We start from the raw sequence: 18,757 nt of genomic DNA, 5'->3' as shown, positions 1-18,757 counted from the left end.
CTGCACATGTCCCTCCAGTGAGCGCGTCCTGCATCTGCAGCATCTGCACCGATTCGGACTCGACCAAGAACTTTACCTTCTGAGAAGACCTGATTCTGTCACATAAGAGAGAAGCAGGGAAATACAATTCAAAGAGTTGTCACAATAGAAATAAATGTGTTTTCCTCTGTGACTGTGGGCTCACAAAACGATCATTTACCTGCATGATGATGAACTCGAGCATTAGTGGCAGTTTACTGATGTCTCCTGCAGGCAGGTCAAACAAAAAAGAGGCGTTCCACACAGTGCAGGACCCTCCTTTAGTTTGTCTGCTGCTGATCACAGCTCCCTCATGATGCAAATTGATCACCACCTGGTATTCTGTACACAGGTACACAAACGTTTACTGTGAAGCGTGAAAAAAAATCAATTGTAGAATGAACAAATGAATAAAATTAAAAACCGTAACTGGCAGGACAACACAATACTGTGTAATCATAAGACAGGCACCACGTCTAATGTAGTCCTGGCTTGAAGTGACGTACCACAAAGTCAAAAATATGTTTTTTGTGTGTTTTCTGTGTTAAAGGAGACATATTATGCTTTTTTGTTTTTTCTTTCCTCCGATGTTTTATATCCTCTTGCATGTGAAAGATCTTGAAAATTAAAAAGGTCAAAGTCGGCACCAGCAGAAGCTCCCCTCTCCCACAAAAAACACTGCTCCTGAAATGCCTCGTCAGTAGTCCCGCCTCTATGTCCATGACTTCCTGACATCACACTACATCACCATGTCACACATTTGCATAATTTATGCCTAGGGGCTAGTTTGGTACGTAAGAATTAATTCAACACAGCTTCTCTATTGTTAGCAGTGCTGGCTCAGGCATGTGTGAGCCGACCAATCAGAGCAGACTGGGTAGTCAGAAGGGGTGCTTTCAAGAGACAGGAGCTAAAACAAAGCATTTCAGACAGAGGGGGAATACAGAGCCGCAGCACTGGACAGAATGAGAAAACTGATGTGTTTTTTGAGTATTAAAGCATGTAAACCTATTCTAGAGGTAAATAAAATGATGAGCCTTAAAATGAGCATAATATGTCTCCTTTAAATCTCGCTGTTCTTGCTGTGTTAGTAGTTGCCAATCCTGCAGTTGCAGACAAGTACATGCTCTAAGCCACCACAGTCTCTGTATTCATTATTTCGATCTATAACACACTTATCAAAACCTGTGATAAGTGTGAACTGTTGAAAAATCACATTTGACCAAGAACATTTAAGCACACTGTTGAAAACTGGACAAAAATGAATTAAAAAAGAAAATGAGAACGAATAATGTTTCCTGTAAATACAGTATAAGTATATAAAATAAATATATTTTCCCTGTATTTTCTACTTATGTTGCCCTGTCTGGTCTCTGCTGTATAAATATTCACGAGCAAATACATTCAGAATCTGATATGGAACAAAAACAGATTATCCCCATCAGATTTATGAGACATACTGTACATGGAACAGATATCATAAAACCTAATGGCTCTGAGCATGAGATCTGCTTGTGTGCAATAAAAATAAGGCCCAGACAGGATAATGCAAACAAAGATTAGATCTGTCAGATCAGAGATCCAGAGGAGATTGGAACATTTTCCTGAGGATTGTGAATAGTGAGGGATTAAAACCACAATGTCATTAAAAAAAGGATGATCTCCTGCTACATTCAGACCCTGTAAGACATCATTTAATCCCCTCAACATTAAAAGCAAACATAGGGAATTACTTTACCTCTGCCCCTGTAAGGCGAAAGTTAGTTCTGCCCATGCGTGTTTACATAATGCCCTATGCATGATGTCCTTATGGGATCTCTGAATCAAATTCAAGTGACATTAAATGCTGGTTTTACCTGTTGCTGACATCGTGTGGACGAGGTTGTCTAGGTTATCTGCTCTGAGGACTGTGGCCTTGATGCGGTGTGCTAGAGTCTGATACTGAAGCAGAATGAAGATCTGTGGAGGACAGCTAAGCCCCTTACACATCGCTGCGTCCTGTGAGATCAGACCCTGCAGTCAAAGGGCAAAAGTTCACAGAGCAGAGAGAGAAACCTCAATCAGGAAAGGCAGCATGAGGTTTATGCTTTGTAGCAAACAAAAATGAAGAAAACTGTACGAACCACAGAGATTACAAGTCCATATGCAACGCAGCCAAACAAAAATCAAACAAAACAATATGAAACAAAATACTTAATACCGCTTTTGTTTCTGTTTCAGCAGATATTTTATCCTCCCTGCAAGGCTGGAAGACCAACTGGGCACAACATGAGGCTATCTGCCCCCAAACCCTCAGATTCACTGCATGTCACTGTATTATAATTTAATATAGAGCTTGAATGTTCATTCTTGACCTTGGAAACTGCAGTCTGTGGTCTTAAAAATACACTAAAAGTGAGTCAAACATGGCCTAGCAACAGATTTTTGCTATGTGGCCTCTTCACAGGTTCATATGGCCATTCCTCTGTGTCAAAACCAGACATAACAGATATAAATTCAATGCACAACTACCTTTTTCAGCTTCCACTTGTGTGGGTAAAGCTCTTTCGTGAAGTGAAATGGATTCTCTGCTCTCCAGTCTCGTCCTCTGCATTCGACCTCCAGTTCACCCACTGCGGTGCCTCGTGGACCGGGAGTTTCCTGAGTGTGCACGGCTATTCTCAGTGCACACCTTTGGAGCTCCTTCACAGAGATCACCTTCAAAAGCAACACCAGGCTGTGGGTCTCAGGGCTGAGGCTGCTCTGGGCTATGGCTTGTATGGGACAGGGGTACAGAGGCGGCAGGCTGCCCAGCACAGACACGTCCTCCAGTCTGTAGGGCGTCCCAGTGAGGCTGAGGACAGTGACTGCCAGGGTTTGCTGCTCTTGAGAGAAGGCCATAGTGAAATGGAGGCATGGTTTTGGTGATATTGGCTGTTGGCAGCTGGCACTGGAGCCATAGCTCAGTGGGGCCAGTGGGATTGGTTCTTCAGGCATAAAAGGACATGCAGCACTGGGGCTGGTGAGCCTGCTGTGTTCATTGTAAGATATACTACCCCCAGTGACCGTGCGGCGCCTCTGCAGAGCCTTACATGTTTTAGATAAAAGTCCCAGTTTGGGAAATGCTGGCAGGGAAACACGAGTGGGCTCTATAGGTTTATAAAGGGGTGATGTTAGTGGTGGTGTGCTGAGGCGGCGCAGGGAAAAATAAGATTTTTGCTGCTCCTTCCGCTCAGAGGCAGCTGTAGATCGAGTAGAGGATGGCAGAGAGGTGAATTCACCCTCCGAAGGGGCAGGGCTGGTGAAAGTGGAGGGGTAATCGTGTATATCTCCATCCAGCTCCACGTAATTCTGCCTGGACAATGTTGTCGCTGCTGAGGGAGGTGGAGCCTGGGCAAAGGTCACAGGTTCAGCGGGAGCTGGTGCTGAAGTCACAGGATCTTTGTCTTTCAGGGGACAAATCTGACTGTTCCTCCAGCAGATAAAACATCCAAGGACCAAACACAGACAAAAGACGATCAGTCCAACCAAAAGAAGAACTTGGAGGTGAACTGTAGACAGAAGACAGAAGACAGAAGACAGAATTATAACATCTGTCAGATTGGAGCAGTCCAGTTGTTATTTACCCTCATGCAACCCCCTGGATTACACAACATGCACTATACAGACACCTGTGCTTAATATTAGAGTACTGTTAAAGGGCTGGTTCACATTTTTTCAAGTGATAATCCTTTCCCTTCCAGATGTGATTCCACTGGAAAGATGGTCGACAAAATCTACAGTCCTAGATGTGTGAAAAAATGCATTTTAAAATAAGGCTTCATCAGCCTGATTTAGCCACAATGAGAGATTATCTTCTAAAGTTACAGCCTTTTATTGCAGCATCCCCTCCTTTTTCTTGGGAGCTTCCTTGTTGAGCTATAGAGGACAGATAGTAACACAAAGAGGGAATATTCGATTAAAAAACACAGTAACTTTGCCCACTTGACTCGACTTAGATGAATGATTAAAGCAACCTGTAACTCTTTAAGTGCAAATATGAGTGTGTGAGTATTGCTTTAGACTTGAATAAATGTGAACCCATCCTGTAAAACCATACCTTCTAGTTGTTTGGTGAAAAGCACCTGCACCAGAAGCCAGAAGAAGAGTATGACCATGATGCCTTCAATCATCCCTTTACAGCAGAACAGCAGCACAGACTGCCACAGAGGCTGACCTGGGTACTCCTCATCCTGGTAAGGCATGGTGCCGAGAGTGTGCTGAAGGTTTGTCAGAGACTATTTCAAAACATTCACAAGTAGAAGCCCAGAGGTCCAGGTAAAGAGGATCATTTACACATGCTGGCTTTCAGTCCTGGAGATGTCGCCCCACGTAACTCTGCTCCAGAGGATCAATCAAAGCCATTGTGTTGGAGTGTCAAAGTCACAGAGGCACAAAAAAACATCTGTATCCCATTAAAGCATCTGGGGTGTTTAGAATCACAAGTTTCAGGCTTGAGCAACAAAACCTTCACATTACATGATATCTCCAGAAAGAATTTCTAATAAAGGGGCGACCTCCTTCCAGAAGTTATTGTTCAAAGTTTTAAAATCATCCTGCTGTCCTGACATGTAACATGCATTATATTCCAGTCTTCGTCCAAGGGCAGTGATCTCCTCATCCGCAGACAGGCTTGACTGGTATTATTCCTCCCTGGCGGGCGGGGGCTGTGGGCGGAGATATCCATCTCATAATGCCTCTCAGTTGTGCTTGTAGCATCTTTCTTTTACAGTGCTCCAGATGCCAGTACAGCAGTGTCACTATAGAATAACCAGGCAGTAAATCCTGCAACCCATCCCCCGACCTCATCCTCTGACCCATGAGCTATCATCTCCATTAGTGTAACCTCTGTCATAGTTCTGCTGCAGAGTTCAGGAATTACCTCTCTACACACACTCTTTCTGTACTTCCTCTTCTATAAACACAAAGTGTAGACTTCACCTTGACATAAAGATAAATAACCAATGTGCAAAAAATTGGTTGTCATTGATGAAGCAGATGAGAACAAAACGTAATTGACAAAAAAAAACAAAACAGAACAAGCATTGTTGAAAAACATCTTCATTATTCACTGCTTCAGGTTCCTGATCAAAGATTGTAAAAGCAGATTTTTCAGAGTGATGATCAAGTGGAAAAACTGATGTGTTTATGGATCCTAATACCGATGAACTTTAAATGGTGTGTGTCTTGTATAGAGGAGGAAATACTACCCCCATCTGGCCAGGAGGTATTCAGATCCTTTACTTGAGTAAGAACTTCAACATAAAAATACTCCTTTATAAGCAAATATCACTTAACTAAAAGTGTGCAGGTATTATTAACCAAATGTACATCAAATATCACAAGTAAAAGTACTTATCATGCAGAAAAATGGCCCATGTGAGTGTTACAGTACAACATATTATTAGATTGTTATCACTGACATAAGGATGTGAAAGTAGTGTAATGTATCAAATTGTCATTATATTTATAAACTGATGTTGTGCATGTACTTTACATGTACCTGTACAGAGACAAGTAACTTTGAAAAACTGTTGTGCAGTATAAATATAAGGTAGTGTCCTTTGGTTGGTTGGTTCGCGACAGGATTACACAAAAACTACCAAGCAGATTTCTATAAAACTTGGATGGAGGTCGAGTCTCGGCCCGCAATAGACCCCATTAGTGCTTTCTCCCTTTCTTTGACATTGCGACATACATGTAGGGCATTTTTTGACATTTTTTTTTTTTGCTATCAATTTTGATGCTGGATTTGGCTTGATTTAATTACAAGGGACTGTTGGGCCTTGGCGGAGGTATGCACTCTACTTGCTGCCATTCTAGTCAACATCAGGATCAGAACTTGTGACAAATAATTTCAACTCAGTCACTGATGAAGACAGATACAGTTGAAAGCTCAAAAATGTTTTGCGTTGAAATCATTTTGTCACACATCGTATAAAAAGAAAATGAACACAATTGTTTGCATTTAACGTGAAATGATAGAATAGCTCACATTTTGAGGAACGTTATAGGAAAATTGAAGGACACAAGTTCACAAAATAGCATAGAAATAAAAAAGGAACGAAGTCTTTTTACAGCAGCCAAGATTGTTTTATTCCTCATGGCCACATGTCCATGAAATACATTAATCAAAGACCAAAACCTTAGAGCTAAACATCAACCTTAATTTTCTTTACAGTTGTCAAGTTCACAGTGACATTTGTTTGCAATGATACGTCTACTTGATTGTCCACATACAGGAGATTTCAGCAGATGGGTAAATCAACACATGCTGCATTAAGTATTGCATATTTCTCTAGAAGAGTGAGGTAGCACTGTTTCAGTGTTCACTTGTCAAAAGCTTGAGGTCATTAATGATACATTCTCTGTATTTATACAAATACGACACAGCAATATATTATGAGATACAGTATAAATGCCATGAGTCCAGAGGACATTCCTGAGTCCAGAAGAAATTCCAGAGAAACTTACCAACGAGGGAAGTCTATTGAGGTAAATTTGTATCACTTCCATCCTACACAAACCTCGTCTCTCATATCTTGCCTTTGATTCACAGCTGACATGAAATAAATGTTACGTGATTTTGAGGCGGAACCAAACGATTAAATAAAAAATAAAAAAGTAGAATAACACACAATGAAAAACATAAAAAAAATTAAACCAAACTGCAACCAATTTCTTTTAAATTCCACTTGATTTTTTTTTTAGGACGCAACATTTCTGTGGAAACCAGTGGTCTGCTGTGAAAAGTATTAACTATAAGCTTCAACAAAATTGGAGCTATGACAGTAAGCTAAGGCTTTTTTGGTCTTCATCAGCAGCACGTTGTTCTACTCCGGAAAAAGGCAGCTACAGAACTGTTGGGTAATTAGCGGCACATAAAGAGACTTTGCATCAGTTCTCATTGTGCACTTTTCTGCTCTAAAGACACTTCTGAACAAACCTTGTAAAGCCCTTTCGACATGAGTCCAACTACATTTACTTTGCTTCAGGCACTAAGGTAAACTGTGATCTGAATCTACATTAGAGTTGTTTTGGAAGCCATTTAAAGCACACTCAACGTACCGGAAAAACAATGCTAGAAAAAACTGGAATTGCTTCATATGTTGCAGCTGATTTTCCCTGGAAGTTCTTGTCTGACAAGCGAGGTATATTGAGTAACCTTTTTTCCCAGAACAGGTTTAAAAGCCAGGGAGCCCTTAATTGGGTCCCTTTGAGGAGGTGGAAGATGAAGAGGAGGGACTGTGTGAGGAGGAGAGGGCACTGAAACCACTTGTTCCTGCCATAGTTACAGTCTGTGACACCACAGGAGAAGCTGACTTCTGGGCAAACAGCATTCCTGTAATGCAGAGATCAGAGAGAAGATTACTATTAAAATCATTGGAGATTCAAAAGCATGTATAGTTTGTCATACTTGCAGAAATGACAAATTTCAAGATCAACTTACTGTACGTAAAAAATAAACAATAACAGGTATAAAGGACAGTAAATTACAGTAGTTTTTAAAGGAATAGTTTGATATTTTGGGAAAAGATCCCTAATTGCTTTCTTGCTGGGATTATATAAGAATATATATATATATAATATATACCACTACTGTGTCTATACACTACATATAAACTGTAGAGCCAAAAGGCTATCTTAGCTTAGCATTCAGACTGTAAGCGGAGGGAAAGAGCTGCCTGACTCAGTCTGAGGGAAACAAATTCACCTTCCACCACCTCAAAAGATCACTTAACAAGTGAGCGAATAGTTGGCTGAAACAATTATCCAGTACAGATAATTTACCTTTTATAGATTACCATCCAATTAAAATGTTTCAATATCTGTACTTATGATGAAAGAAAATTCTCACTGTGTATCTTATTCTTTCAAGTTTTTAAAAACATAGATCTGAGGCTCAATTCTGATGCTGTTTTGCAAATAGTTTAATAATGAATATAGAAACTTCTGATCAACCCATATCAATCATATACAGATAATGATGTACTTTCTCATCCTGTTTCCTTTGTTTGTTTAATCTGCACAAATCCGAGGTATAAAAAGTTGCGAAAGAAAGTTCCTTCTCCCAGCAACATTTTAATAGCTGGTTTTACAGATTATGGACTATGGATTTTAATAAATCATTTATTATAATTAACACACAGAAATGAGACTGATATCCATTTTAATCTAATTTCACTCAAAAGAACATTGAAAGTTCAACATTTCATGAAAATGTTTAACTATTCCTTTATGACTGTGTAAACAATATTTTTAAAGTCCATAAAAGTTTAGTCCAACATATGGATGTGATTTCTTCTTTTCTTATTCAGGAATTCCAAAGAAAAACAAAGAAAGCCAAGTTTTCTTCCTTTGAAATTACTCACCTGAGTAAACGGTGCCATTGACCTCCACAGACACACTGATACTCGCTGCTCCATTAGTGGAGATTTTCAGAGACATGTCCTGTTTGCTTTCTGTGGGAGAAAAAGAAAATACTCATACTAATGGACTTACCTAAGATAAAGAAATGATAAGACCCGTTTCATAACAGCACATGCAACTCACCATGTCCATTGTTAAGTTTGTGATTCATGGGGTTGAAGTGAGAGGCGATGGCCAGGAGGTTTTGTTGGAGGGCCTGCTGCATGAGGCGCTGCTGCTCCTCCGCCAGCTGCATCATTTTTTTCTCTGGACCGTCGGCGGCAGCTCCTCCTGCTCCTCGCTCCAGCCTCTCTCTCAGATGCTCCAATGTGGCAGCTTGTGCCAGCTGCTGCTGCTGCTGCTGCCCCAGTGCCAGAGCCATGGGCAGCTGGCTTGGTATTACAGGGGTTGACATCTCATCTGATTGGAAAACAAACAAAGTGATAAGAAATGTTTCATGAAATCAGAACTAAGAAAGGGAAAGGGCAACAGTTATTTCCCTTTAAATGAGAAAGTTCATTGTGTGCCTAAAAATGATCCTCTCAGTGTCACCTGGACTAATAGTCTAATGAAAAAACTAATGTGAGGGAAGATTTAAGCCTCTAGAGGACACAAGTATCTTAAATCCTCCCGGGTTCACCACACGGCAGCCAGAGTTCATGGAGGTTACAATCTATTTCTGGTGTAATATGATGAGGAAAGTAGTTTAATATTAAAATTGTTACAGTCATTGAAACCTGATCGAAAAGCAAGTAGGAGTCCCCTTATGGATTGGAATAAAACAATATGGAATCCATGCTGGATCATATTGCTCATATATCAAACCAGGAAGTATAAATGTAAAACAGCACACACGTCATATCGTACCTGTCTTCCTCTTTAGATTTGGACTAGCGGATATATTCAGGCCATTGTGTCCGGTCGGAATGGTTTGCATCGTAGATGAAGAGAGGAGGGCATGTGGAGCAGAGCTCGGGGAGGGAGAGTAGCGGTACAGGCTGTTGGTGTAGCTCGGACGTCTGCCTTCTCTGCGATTACTGTCGATGGCAGCCTGCAGCTCACCTGGAGAGCTCAGGCCCTTTTTCTCACACTCAAATGGGTACAAATACTTCATATACCTGCAAGGAAACATTTTATAGGAGTCACATTTTCTGGTGCAAATGTGAATTATTTTAAAATAAAGACAATCAGGATGTAACAGATAAAACAGTTGATGCAATGGGTCAAATGGGTTACCATTGTTATGTATTGTTATTTGGTCATTTCTCATCATTCAGTAGATCACATAGCTGCCTTTAAGATGTAAAAATCTTTTTTGCAAACTTAAAGGGTAGCTCCACCAGATTTACTCATTAAAGTGTGTTTACAGGTCTACTGCATGTGTGAAAACGTAGTATAAAGCCTTTCGTGATAAATTGCCTCAAGTGAATAAGTACCAGACTCTGAAAAGAAAGAAGAATCAGCGGAATAAAAAAGGTGAATCTCCGGTTCTGCTGTATTGAGGTTCATCGTTAGTTTTGAAACTAGTCCAACAGCGTTGTACGAGTGTCATGTTACACCAGTGGACTGCTTTTTAAAACATGGCACCTACATTACCCACAATGCAACACTGGAAGCATTTTATCAGATTACACGCAGCTTCCTCTGGAGCCACAGAAGGCTTTATACTACTTTTTTCACATGCAGCAGTACTCCCCAAGACCTGTAAACAAACTTTAATGTGAAAAATTGGTGGAGTTGCCCTTTAATAGCAAATGATAATGTAATAACTACAAGATTATGTTATAGTTTCTCCAAATTTAATCAATATCTCGCCAATAATGTTGAAATAGAATGATATTTATTAACGTGAAACTGTAATACAATTATTTTTTCCATAAAGGGAAAATAGTATTTCATAATTCATTTATTTGTCATTATTATTCAAATTATTGTTATAACTATACATTGGTTGAAAATGTTAGACACAATATAAAGTATTAATAGCAATAATTCCACAACATTATATAATCAACCCATTTACAGAGACTTGGACAAGCTATTAAATCACCATACCCCTTAAAATGATCAGCTATGCTACTTCTTCATACTAATGCATATTTTGTTTCTCCAATTTTCTGTCAACAGAACATGTTTTTCGAGGTTTTCTGTCACAAATGATAGCGCTACCTACTGTGTGCGGAGGGTGAAAGCTGCACTGGTGATGGACGTTGGAAGGTTGAGACCTTTGGTGATCTCCCTCCAAATCTTCTTGTTTATAACCTCGACCAGACCTCCCTTCTCTGTCACAAGCTTATAGAGCCTGTACAGGTCCAGCACCTGCTTGGCCATGATGGGAATGCGGTTCACAGGAGTCCCTGAATGAATAAGAGGATAAATTAAATTAAATGCATTTATTTTTTGTTTAGTTATACTCCTGGAAAGATGACAGAGAACAAGATAAAAACACTGTGAAGGACAGGTAAAGGCAGAGAAGGAAGAGAACATAAAGTCTGACTTAACTACTTGAGGGCTGGAGGTTAATGTTCGGTAATTTGGCTTAGCATGCATTATCTGTGTGGATAGACCTCTCTAATGAAGCTTATTTCAGATGGATGGGGGTGGGGACACTTCCACAACAGCAGCTCTGTTGCTGCATTGATTGGAGCGCAGGGGGAGGGGTAATTTCAGAGACAGCAGTGCCTGCCAATCACCGGGTTGACAGCTAACCCTTCGAATCCCGATTTGGAGTAAAGCTAATTAATGAAGTAGGCTAAAAAGCAGTCTTAGGAATAAGATTATTTTGTACTTAAGACAAACACAGACACACACACACACACATGCACGCGCCATGAGTGTGACCTTTGTACTTATAGAGTGAAGATTGCGGACAGTGTCCCACTGCTTCTATTTGTGTTTGACTCGGATTTGTCTGCAACATACAGTACTTTACGTACTAGACAGAGGATTGAGGGTAGAGTCAAAGGTATACTGTACATATACATTTCTATTGCGGATTCTTGTTTATGTTTAAAATGTGCTGTTAATAGCCAATTAAGAAATGAAATGACATTTTAAGTGCACACATTACCATGAATTTAATTATCAGAACCCAAACACTTATAAATAAATGTATTTCCACGTAAGTACTTTTCGGTATAGTACCCTCTGAACTCTAAATAACCCTGTACCTAAACGCCAGATCTGCTTTGTGTTTTATACTCTGGACAGTATTAACTTAATTGTAAGTGGCGTTGTTGCTGGCCGGAGTAGTGGAGTAGTAGCAGATCTGCCATTTAGGTAGTTAGCATGAGTTAAGTAGGGTTCAAAGGGAACTATACCGAAAGCACTTCTGTGGAAAGGCAGCTTTAGTAGATCTTCTACTTTAATACCATGCTTGATAATACAACCTGTGTCCCCTGCTTTAAAATAAGAATTGACAAACTATTTTCATTCATTACCTGATATACTGTTATTTTTTGCATTTGTTTTTCTAATATTCGTACATTGAACACATTTTGGCAACAATTAACTGTATTTAGACTATATTCTCTGATTGTTTTGTTGAACTTCAGGGGTAGATGTTTAAAATAATTTTTATTCCACACAAAATAAAAAAAAGGGCAGCTCAGCCGATGACTGTGGGTTTAACACTAGTTTAAGTCTGTTGTGGAATTGACTTGCAGTTAAAATGCCATTTGTTTTTAATGAGCATTTTGAATTTCTGTTATTGCATCACCAGTGCCTTGAGAGCAGCACTACTATCTTTATTTGATGCTCCACAAAGACTGCAGTTGACAAAATAAGAGCGGTGCATTTATAAGAGCTCCCATAGCTCCCCACAAAAACAAAAAGATTAATGAAACCTTACCTCGTTTCTGCATAAAGACAAAGAGATCATCAAGAAACTCCTTCCGTTGTGGATCATTATCCAGCTCATAAAGCTGTTCAAAAGAGGGAAAAATAACCATTAGCAACAAGCAAATCAACTGTTACTCTGATTGTTTTGGGCATTTTCTTATTAATATACATCTATCGACTATCTACTGACCTTGGCAAAGTCCCTGGATGGTTCGCCTCTTACTTTCCCTCCATCATTCTCCTCAGCCCAGATGGCACTTCCTCTCTGTAAATACACCCAAAACAGAAAAACATCAGTCCTCCAGATTTCCCTCTTTAGTGTAGAAGTTAATTTCCAGTTGGTTATTCAAGACTAAAAATTGATTTACATATGGTACGGTGTAATAGAAGGTGTTACTTTATAAACTGACGACCAACCGTACAGTATATAGACACAGATCATTAAAATTAAACAACCACTAGGATGTAATGTGCTCCCACCTCCCATGTCCGAACCTGCTTTATTCAGACAGCTGGCCACTGTACGCATCTGGCTGCATGTGCTGCTGTGCTGTGTGTATATTAATGCATATTTTTCAAAGGGAGTCCCTGTTTAAAGCTCGCCACAGTAAAAGGGGGATTAATGAAAGGCCCCATGCTCATCTGGTAGTTTAATATGACATGTTATTCCTCCATCACCCCTCCCCTTACCATGACAGTTAAAGGTTAAAAATGTGAGTTGAGGGCAGTGTGTGTGCAACTGTGTGGAAAAGCCTGCTGAGAGGTTATTGTCCTGCTAACGCGCACAGAGCGATGCATGATGATGCTTGTCTTAAGAGTGGTTGTCATTACAATTACTTGAAGTGGATGATGTTTCTTTTCTATTATCCCTTCTATCTCTATTAAAAAAACTTCACCAAACAATTAATTCATTCCAGGATCATTGTTGATTTAGTTGCAGCTAATGAAATGTAACACTGTTTTTCTTGGTTATCTATTATTGGTTTGCCTTCTGAGGCTCATGAGGGGCATTGTTCACATTCCATTCAGGGCATACTTGTTTTATGTGAACATGTTTTACATTAAAACAAACATTTCTATTTTTGGCATCAACATGTTTTTGTATTTGATAGGATCGAATGCTTCAACTACCATGCTGGTAGTTGATCAAACTAACGGATTGTTCTTGGTTTTCCATGCCTTACCTCATAACAATTCTACTTGATAGTTGCATTTAAGTGTTTCATTTTAGACTTTAAACACATTATCCCATTCAATAAATGTCTGGCATGGTAACATGATGTGACCAATAACCTGTTGGCTTTAAGTCCAACTGTAACTCTCCTCATGTTTACAGTAAAAACAGCATGCTGACACACAAACAGCTGCATGGTATTGTAAGGCAGTGTAGGTTCCCCAACACTGTTAGAGGTACCCTGACAGCCCTACCAGAGCTGACTTTAAACTGGACCTTAACCCTAATAACGGCATAAAAGTGGACATTGTCTCTCTATGCCATTAAACTCTAAATGTTTAGGTTAGTTAGGTAAAGTTTGCATGTGTAGTGGCAAAAGCTGGACATTTTAAACATGTTTCCATTACTATATATATATATATATATATATATATATATATATATGTACACACACACACACACAAACATACCCTTAATTGCAGAAGTAAGTTATCCATTGTGGTACGAGTATCCCTGGTTTTGTAACAGGCAAGTGTTTACATTAACCTTTCCCTGAACATTTTTTTTTGCTCTGTTTTTAGTAGTTAAACTGGTTAAACAGTAACGCTGCAACTGTATGTATCCACTTCACACATAAAACTCTGAGCTGTTGGCACATCCAGTGGCTTCACAGCTGAGAATTTCTAAGTAAAGGACTTCTAACTCACTCCCCCACCAGAGAGCTTATTGATGTGAAGGTAGATAAACATCCCAGTCTTTTCACCATCCAGTGGAAATAAAACCCTTCCCCCCTTATTGATGAGCAAGTGAGACCTACTGTGGATCTATTAACAAAGAGCTTTCAGTTAATTGCTCACAGAGTTTTCACACATCCAGCCCTGGGAGAATGCTGATAGTATTCAGTATGTAGGTCAGTAACAGGTTTCTTTTGTTGGCTACTTTTTATTAGCCTTTTAAATGATTTTATGTATGTAAATAGCAAATTATGAGGCTATTGCCTATTACTATACTTGAAGTAGTTCTGTAAAAGTATGTCTGTTGAACAGTGCAAGATACAGATAAATAAATTACACTTCATTTGAAATATCCCATTAAGATAATCAAACATCAACGCTAACCAGGACTCTTATAATGAGCTTCATTAGAACCATTCAGCTGCTCCACCAGAGCCACAGTGAAAACTTAACCCTCTCCAAAGTCAATGTAACCACAGGGGGGACCAAATTTTTAATCCAAATCAAATGATTAGGCCTTTAGTCACCCGAATAAGTCAAGATCATTTATCTGCCCCCTTGCTGTGCTGGTTAGCTGAAACTGAGAGCGAACAGGAGCTGTTTTCCCCCCGCCCATGCTGTATTTAAGAGTGTACAGTGAGACGGCATGCCAGGACTGAACAATGACTGTCCAGCCTGGTGAGGCTTGTACAGCATTGTTCACAATTTCAAAGAAATTTGATTGAAGGAAAAGCTAAAGAAGTATTGAAGAGGAATGCAAACTAACTTGTAAAATACCTCAACATGCTGAACTATTCGTAATAATGCAAACCTATGTTCATACATCTCACATAAGACACATTGTGAACTACAGGAAAAGAGTCCTGTTTTGAAAAATCACTCATTGCTAATAAAACAGCAACGTATCTATATTTTAGGCAAAGTAGAGAGCATCTTTCACTTCGTGTCTGGTTATAGGCTGCATAACATTTTGCTCGAGCTTGCTAAGCTCAATAATGTTCTTTACAAATCAGCAGGCAGCGATAAAAAACCTATAACTGCCGTTTAGCTTAACTTAACATATAATTAAACAGGATGGAATTAAATATCACAAGCAATTCCTCCTACTTGTAAGCTGGTAAGTAAAACTGACAACATACAAAGATGATCACAGATTTTGACACAAATGGGTCACAGCATCTCTCACATGCATTTGATCTAATTTGTGTGTTAAGCAAAGGAAAACAGAATCCATAGCATTTCACACACACGCTGTTAAGTTGTCTTAACAACAGCCTCACACAACTGATTATTGCGTTTTAAAACACTAGAAATGATCTTCATGGCTGCTCCTGTTGTGTGCCTGTCTGAGAAAAGGAAATGCGTTCTCACCGCAGTAGCTATATAATGTATTGATTGCTTGCAGATGAATTAAGCTGCCATTTAGCGTTGCCAAGCGACAGCTAAATTATGCAAAGCTATCCACCGAGCTACAACTACGTCAGCAGCGAGTTTTCTGAGCCTGTTGAGGTTTTAAAAGGGGCTAATGATCACATAACTTTTTGAAAAATCATACGCAGGCTAACTTTACGAGAACACAAGCAACAGAGGGAGGAGAAAAGCACGAGAAAAACCCTACATAATGAACAAAAGGGTTGTAAAAGCTCTGATAACATATAGCAAAAGCCATTCTGCTCCACTGAAACTACTGTAAGTAAACTTTCTGGGTAGTTGCTTCCTGGTATGCTGAAACACTCTAACCCAGCTGTCCCTCTGCCTACAGGCCTCATTAATCATAATGTATTGTATTGAAGTGGGGCCTTTTCAAGGGAAACATACACACAGAAGAACCAATCAGGTTGGAGAAGGAAAAAAATCCATGAGGGCAACCTCTGTTTACTCTGAGTAGTCAAACATATCTGTTGAAAAATATGTAAATACTGGCTTTGGATAATCATGTTTCATAGTTTTTTTTTTTTATTATTTAAAGGAGATCTCGCTGATACAATGAGAGAAAAGTCCACCCTCTTACCCAGCACTTCCTTACAGTTAACCATTAAAGCCAGCCATGTACATAAATACATACTTGAGGCTATTTCATTAATCCTCTGGTCTCATTTTAACTCCATCTCCGTCAGGCCTTAACCGCCCGATTTAAACAGTTAGGATTGGACCTCGGCCAAGACCAATTAGCTCAGTTGGTGGCCAGAATGTGTTCTCACAAAGTGCCAGACATGAGGTGAAGTACGGCAGAATCTTTGCCCTGGCCAGTAATTAAAACACTATCAAGTTTGGGGATCTTGCCAAAAAGGACACGAGCCTGACTCTCAGCAGGAAGAAGTCAACGATTAACACAAGCTGGAACACACACAAGCTAGGAAGAAAACTTACAGATGTTCATTCCCTTTCAATTAAGATGAACTGAGGCGCAAGCTACTTCAGAATAGAGTAAAAATGATGTGGCTGTTTGTGGGAGAAAATGTTTCAAAAGATCCACTTTAAAAAGATGGTAAACAACACAACAAAGAAAAACAACATTGCAGGATTTGGCCAGTCAAATCAAAGATAACTTACCTGTTTAAATGGCTCATCACAGCCCCAGTCAGCGAAGCCATTGGGTGATGTGAAGGCTTGCTGGCCTGCAGGAGACAGCAGCTCTTTCTCCTCTTGCTCCTGTTTTATGGCTGAAGTTGGAGATTCAGACATATGCTTCACAGCAGACGACTGAGGTGTGGAATAAGGAGGGAAGGGGAAGGGGATTCGAGGCTTCTTCGCCTGCTGATGAGGCGCATCCTCCTCCTCCTCATCCTCGTCGTCCTCCACCTCATCATTCTCTTCAGGCTCCACCATTTCCTGCTCCTCCTCATCTGAATCTTCCTCATCTGGATCTAGTCTGCTGAGATGGCTGTTCAAAGCTTGTTGAGCTGCTTGATAAGTCGGCCCATCTGCTTTGCCAAATAATGCAGAGTCTAATCTGGAGCCGGGAGCTCTGGCTGCAGCTGCTGCAGCAGCATGTTGAGCGAACAGGAACTGGGCTTGAAGTAGATGTTTCTCCTGCAGGTTCATCTCCAGTTTGGCTCCTTGTTGTCTCTGCAGATGCTCCATCACCGCCTCCAGCTTCACCCCAGCAGGACTGAACTGTGGACACCCGGCTGAACTGCCCTCCTCAGAAAAGCTTGACTATGGACAAAAATGTAAATCACTGACTTCATTGAGGAAGTTTAATTTGAGGAGGTGTTTTTTTCTTTCATATACTGCAGTTAATTATCCAAAAGTTAGAAATAATGGAAACTACATTCAACAAGGGCAAAAAGCCCAAAGGAGGCAAATAACACTTAAACTAAACTGTTTAAATACAAGCCATACTGTTTAATTAAAGTTTAAAAGAAAATGTTTTTGGCTCCTGAGAAATATCCAAGTTAAAGTGAGACAACGTTTCAGGCCTCAAAGCACAAGACTGGTGGTATAAAGTGAAACAAAGGTTGATGGCTTGAGACAATTATTAACAGAAAATACATTAATACAGTTAAGAATAAATTAGTAACAGGATGCAGATGCTTCTCACCAACATGGTCTGTGTGCTGATCTTGTTAAAAGTTAACTAAACATGAAAGAACCATCTTTCATATTTCTTCAGTTTTACAAGAAAACTGAACGGAATGATTGGACTTTATTTCCGAGCGCAGATAAAAGCGAATAAGGACTAAATTAGTCATTAAAAGGGAAAACAAGTTGATTCAATCGATAGCTGAGACGAAAACTCAATCGACGAAGTGTAAATGCTCCTGTAAAGGTCTACATGAATCCTCATTTGCTTTGTTACAGTAACAAACACGAGTGGAAGCGTTTGTCGTCGACACTCACCATTTGCGCCTTTGAGTAATCCATCATCACCAACAGGTCTTATCTAGTTTTCTCGTCTTTCCTCCGGCAGACACAAATCGCATCGCGTGACCAGTTTTATCAGACAGAAAAAAAGGTTCTTCTGATCAAATGTGATTTAAAAATCCGTGCAGAGCGGAGGCCGGGGTGATCGGAACTGGAGGAGGAGGGGTAATAATGCTGTGCGCTTTACCTCCCTGGTCACTGCGCATGGAAACTCAAACATCTTTGATTGTCTTTGGCTGAGTGAGCTACACCCCCAACTTGGATGAATGAAAGGCCCGCCCCGTGCGTAAAGCTCGTAAAGTGGGTTTTCTTTTCCTGCGTCTCTGTGGGAACTACACCCACCCACTTCACAGGCAGATCCCACCCACTGCCTCCAGGGAACACGACCTCTACTAAAAATACAGCAAAACATATTTTAGTCCGGAGCTGCTTCATCCACGCTGCAAAATGTGTGTGACCTCTACACCCAAAGCTATGCACCGACATTCACCCTGCTTATATAGTCCGTCATTAGTCAATGTCATGTTTTTTTCCCCTTTGGAGTGAGAGAAAGTGTGCCCCAAAAAGGAAATGCCTCAGAGGCTGGCTGAAATTCTCTATTCGCCATCTTTAATTCCTATATTCATGGTGGCATTAACAACTTAATGTATGCGTTGTAAGGCTCTTTTAACTACAAAAGCCATTTTAACTGCAATTA

General features: G+C 40.1%; 1 protein-coding gene across 1 annotated transcript; it reads right to left on the bottom strand.

The window, feature by feature from the left end:
• Positions 1-6,105: 6,105 nt before the first annotated feature.
• On the bottom strand, positions 6,106-18,318 carry LOC311263437 (AT-rich interactive domain-containing protein 3B-like). The gene is made up of 9 exons (XM_084363500.1): positions 18,037-18,318; positions 16,747-17,352; positions 12,476-12,550; positions 12,296-12,368; positions 10,619-10,802; positions 9,313-9,563; positions 8,590-8,865; positions 8,409-8,498; positions 6,106-7,378 (listed from the first exon to the last, which is right to left on the bottom strand). Exons 1-9 carry the CDS (start codon positions 18,061-18,063, stop codon positions 7,239-7,241), a joined length of 1,722 nt encoding a protein of 573 aa, XP_084219626.1. The 5' UTR covers positions 18,064-18,318; the 3' UTR covers positions 6,106-7,238.
• Positions 18,319-18,757: the final 439 nt, after the last annotated feature.

Source organism: Pagrus pagrus, assembly GCF_965226575.1.
Source record: "Pagrus pagrus genome assembly, chromosome: 10".
In the NCBI taxonomy this organism is placed as follows: domain Eukaryota; kingdom Metazoa; phylum Chordata; class Actinopteri; order Spariformes; family Sparidae; genus Pagrus; species Pagrus pagrus.
This window is presented reverse-complemented; position numbering and strand designations above follow the sequence as displayed.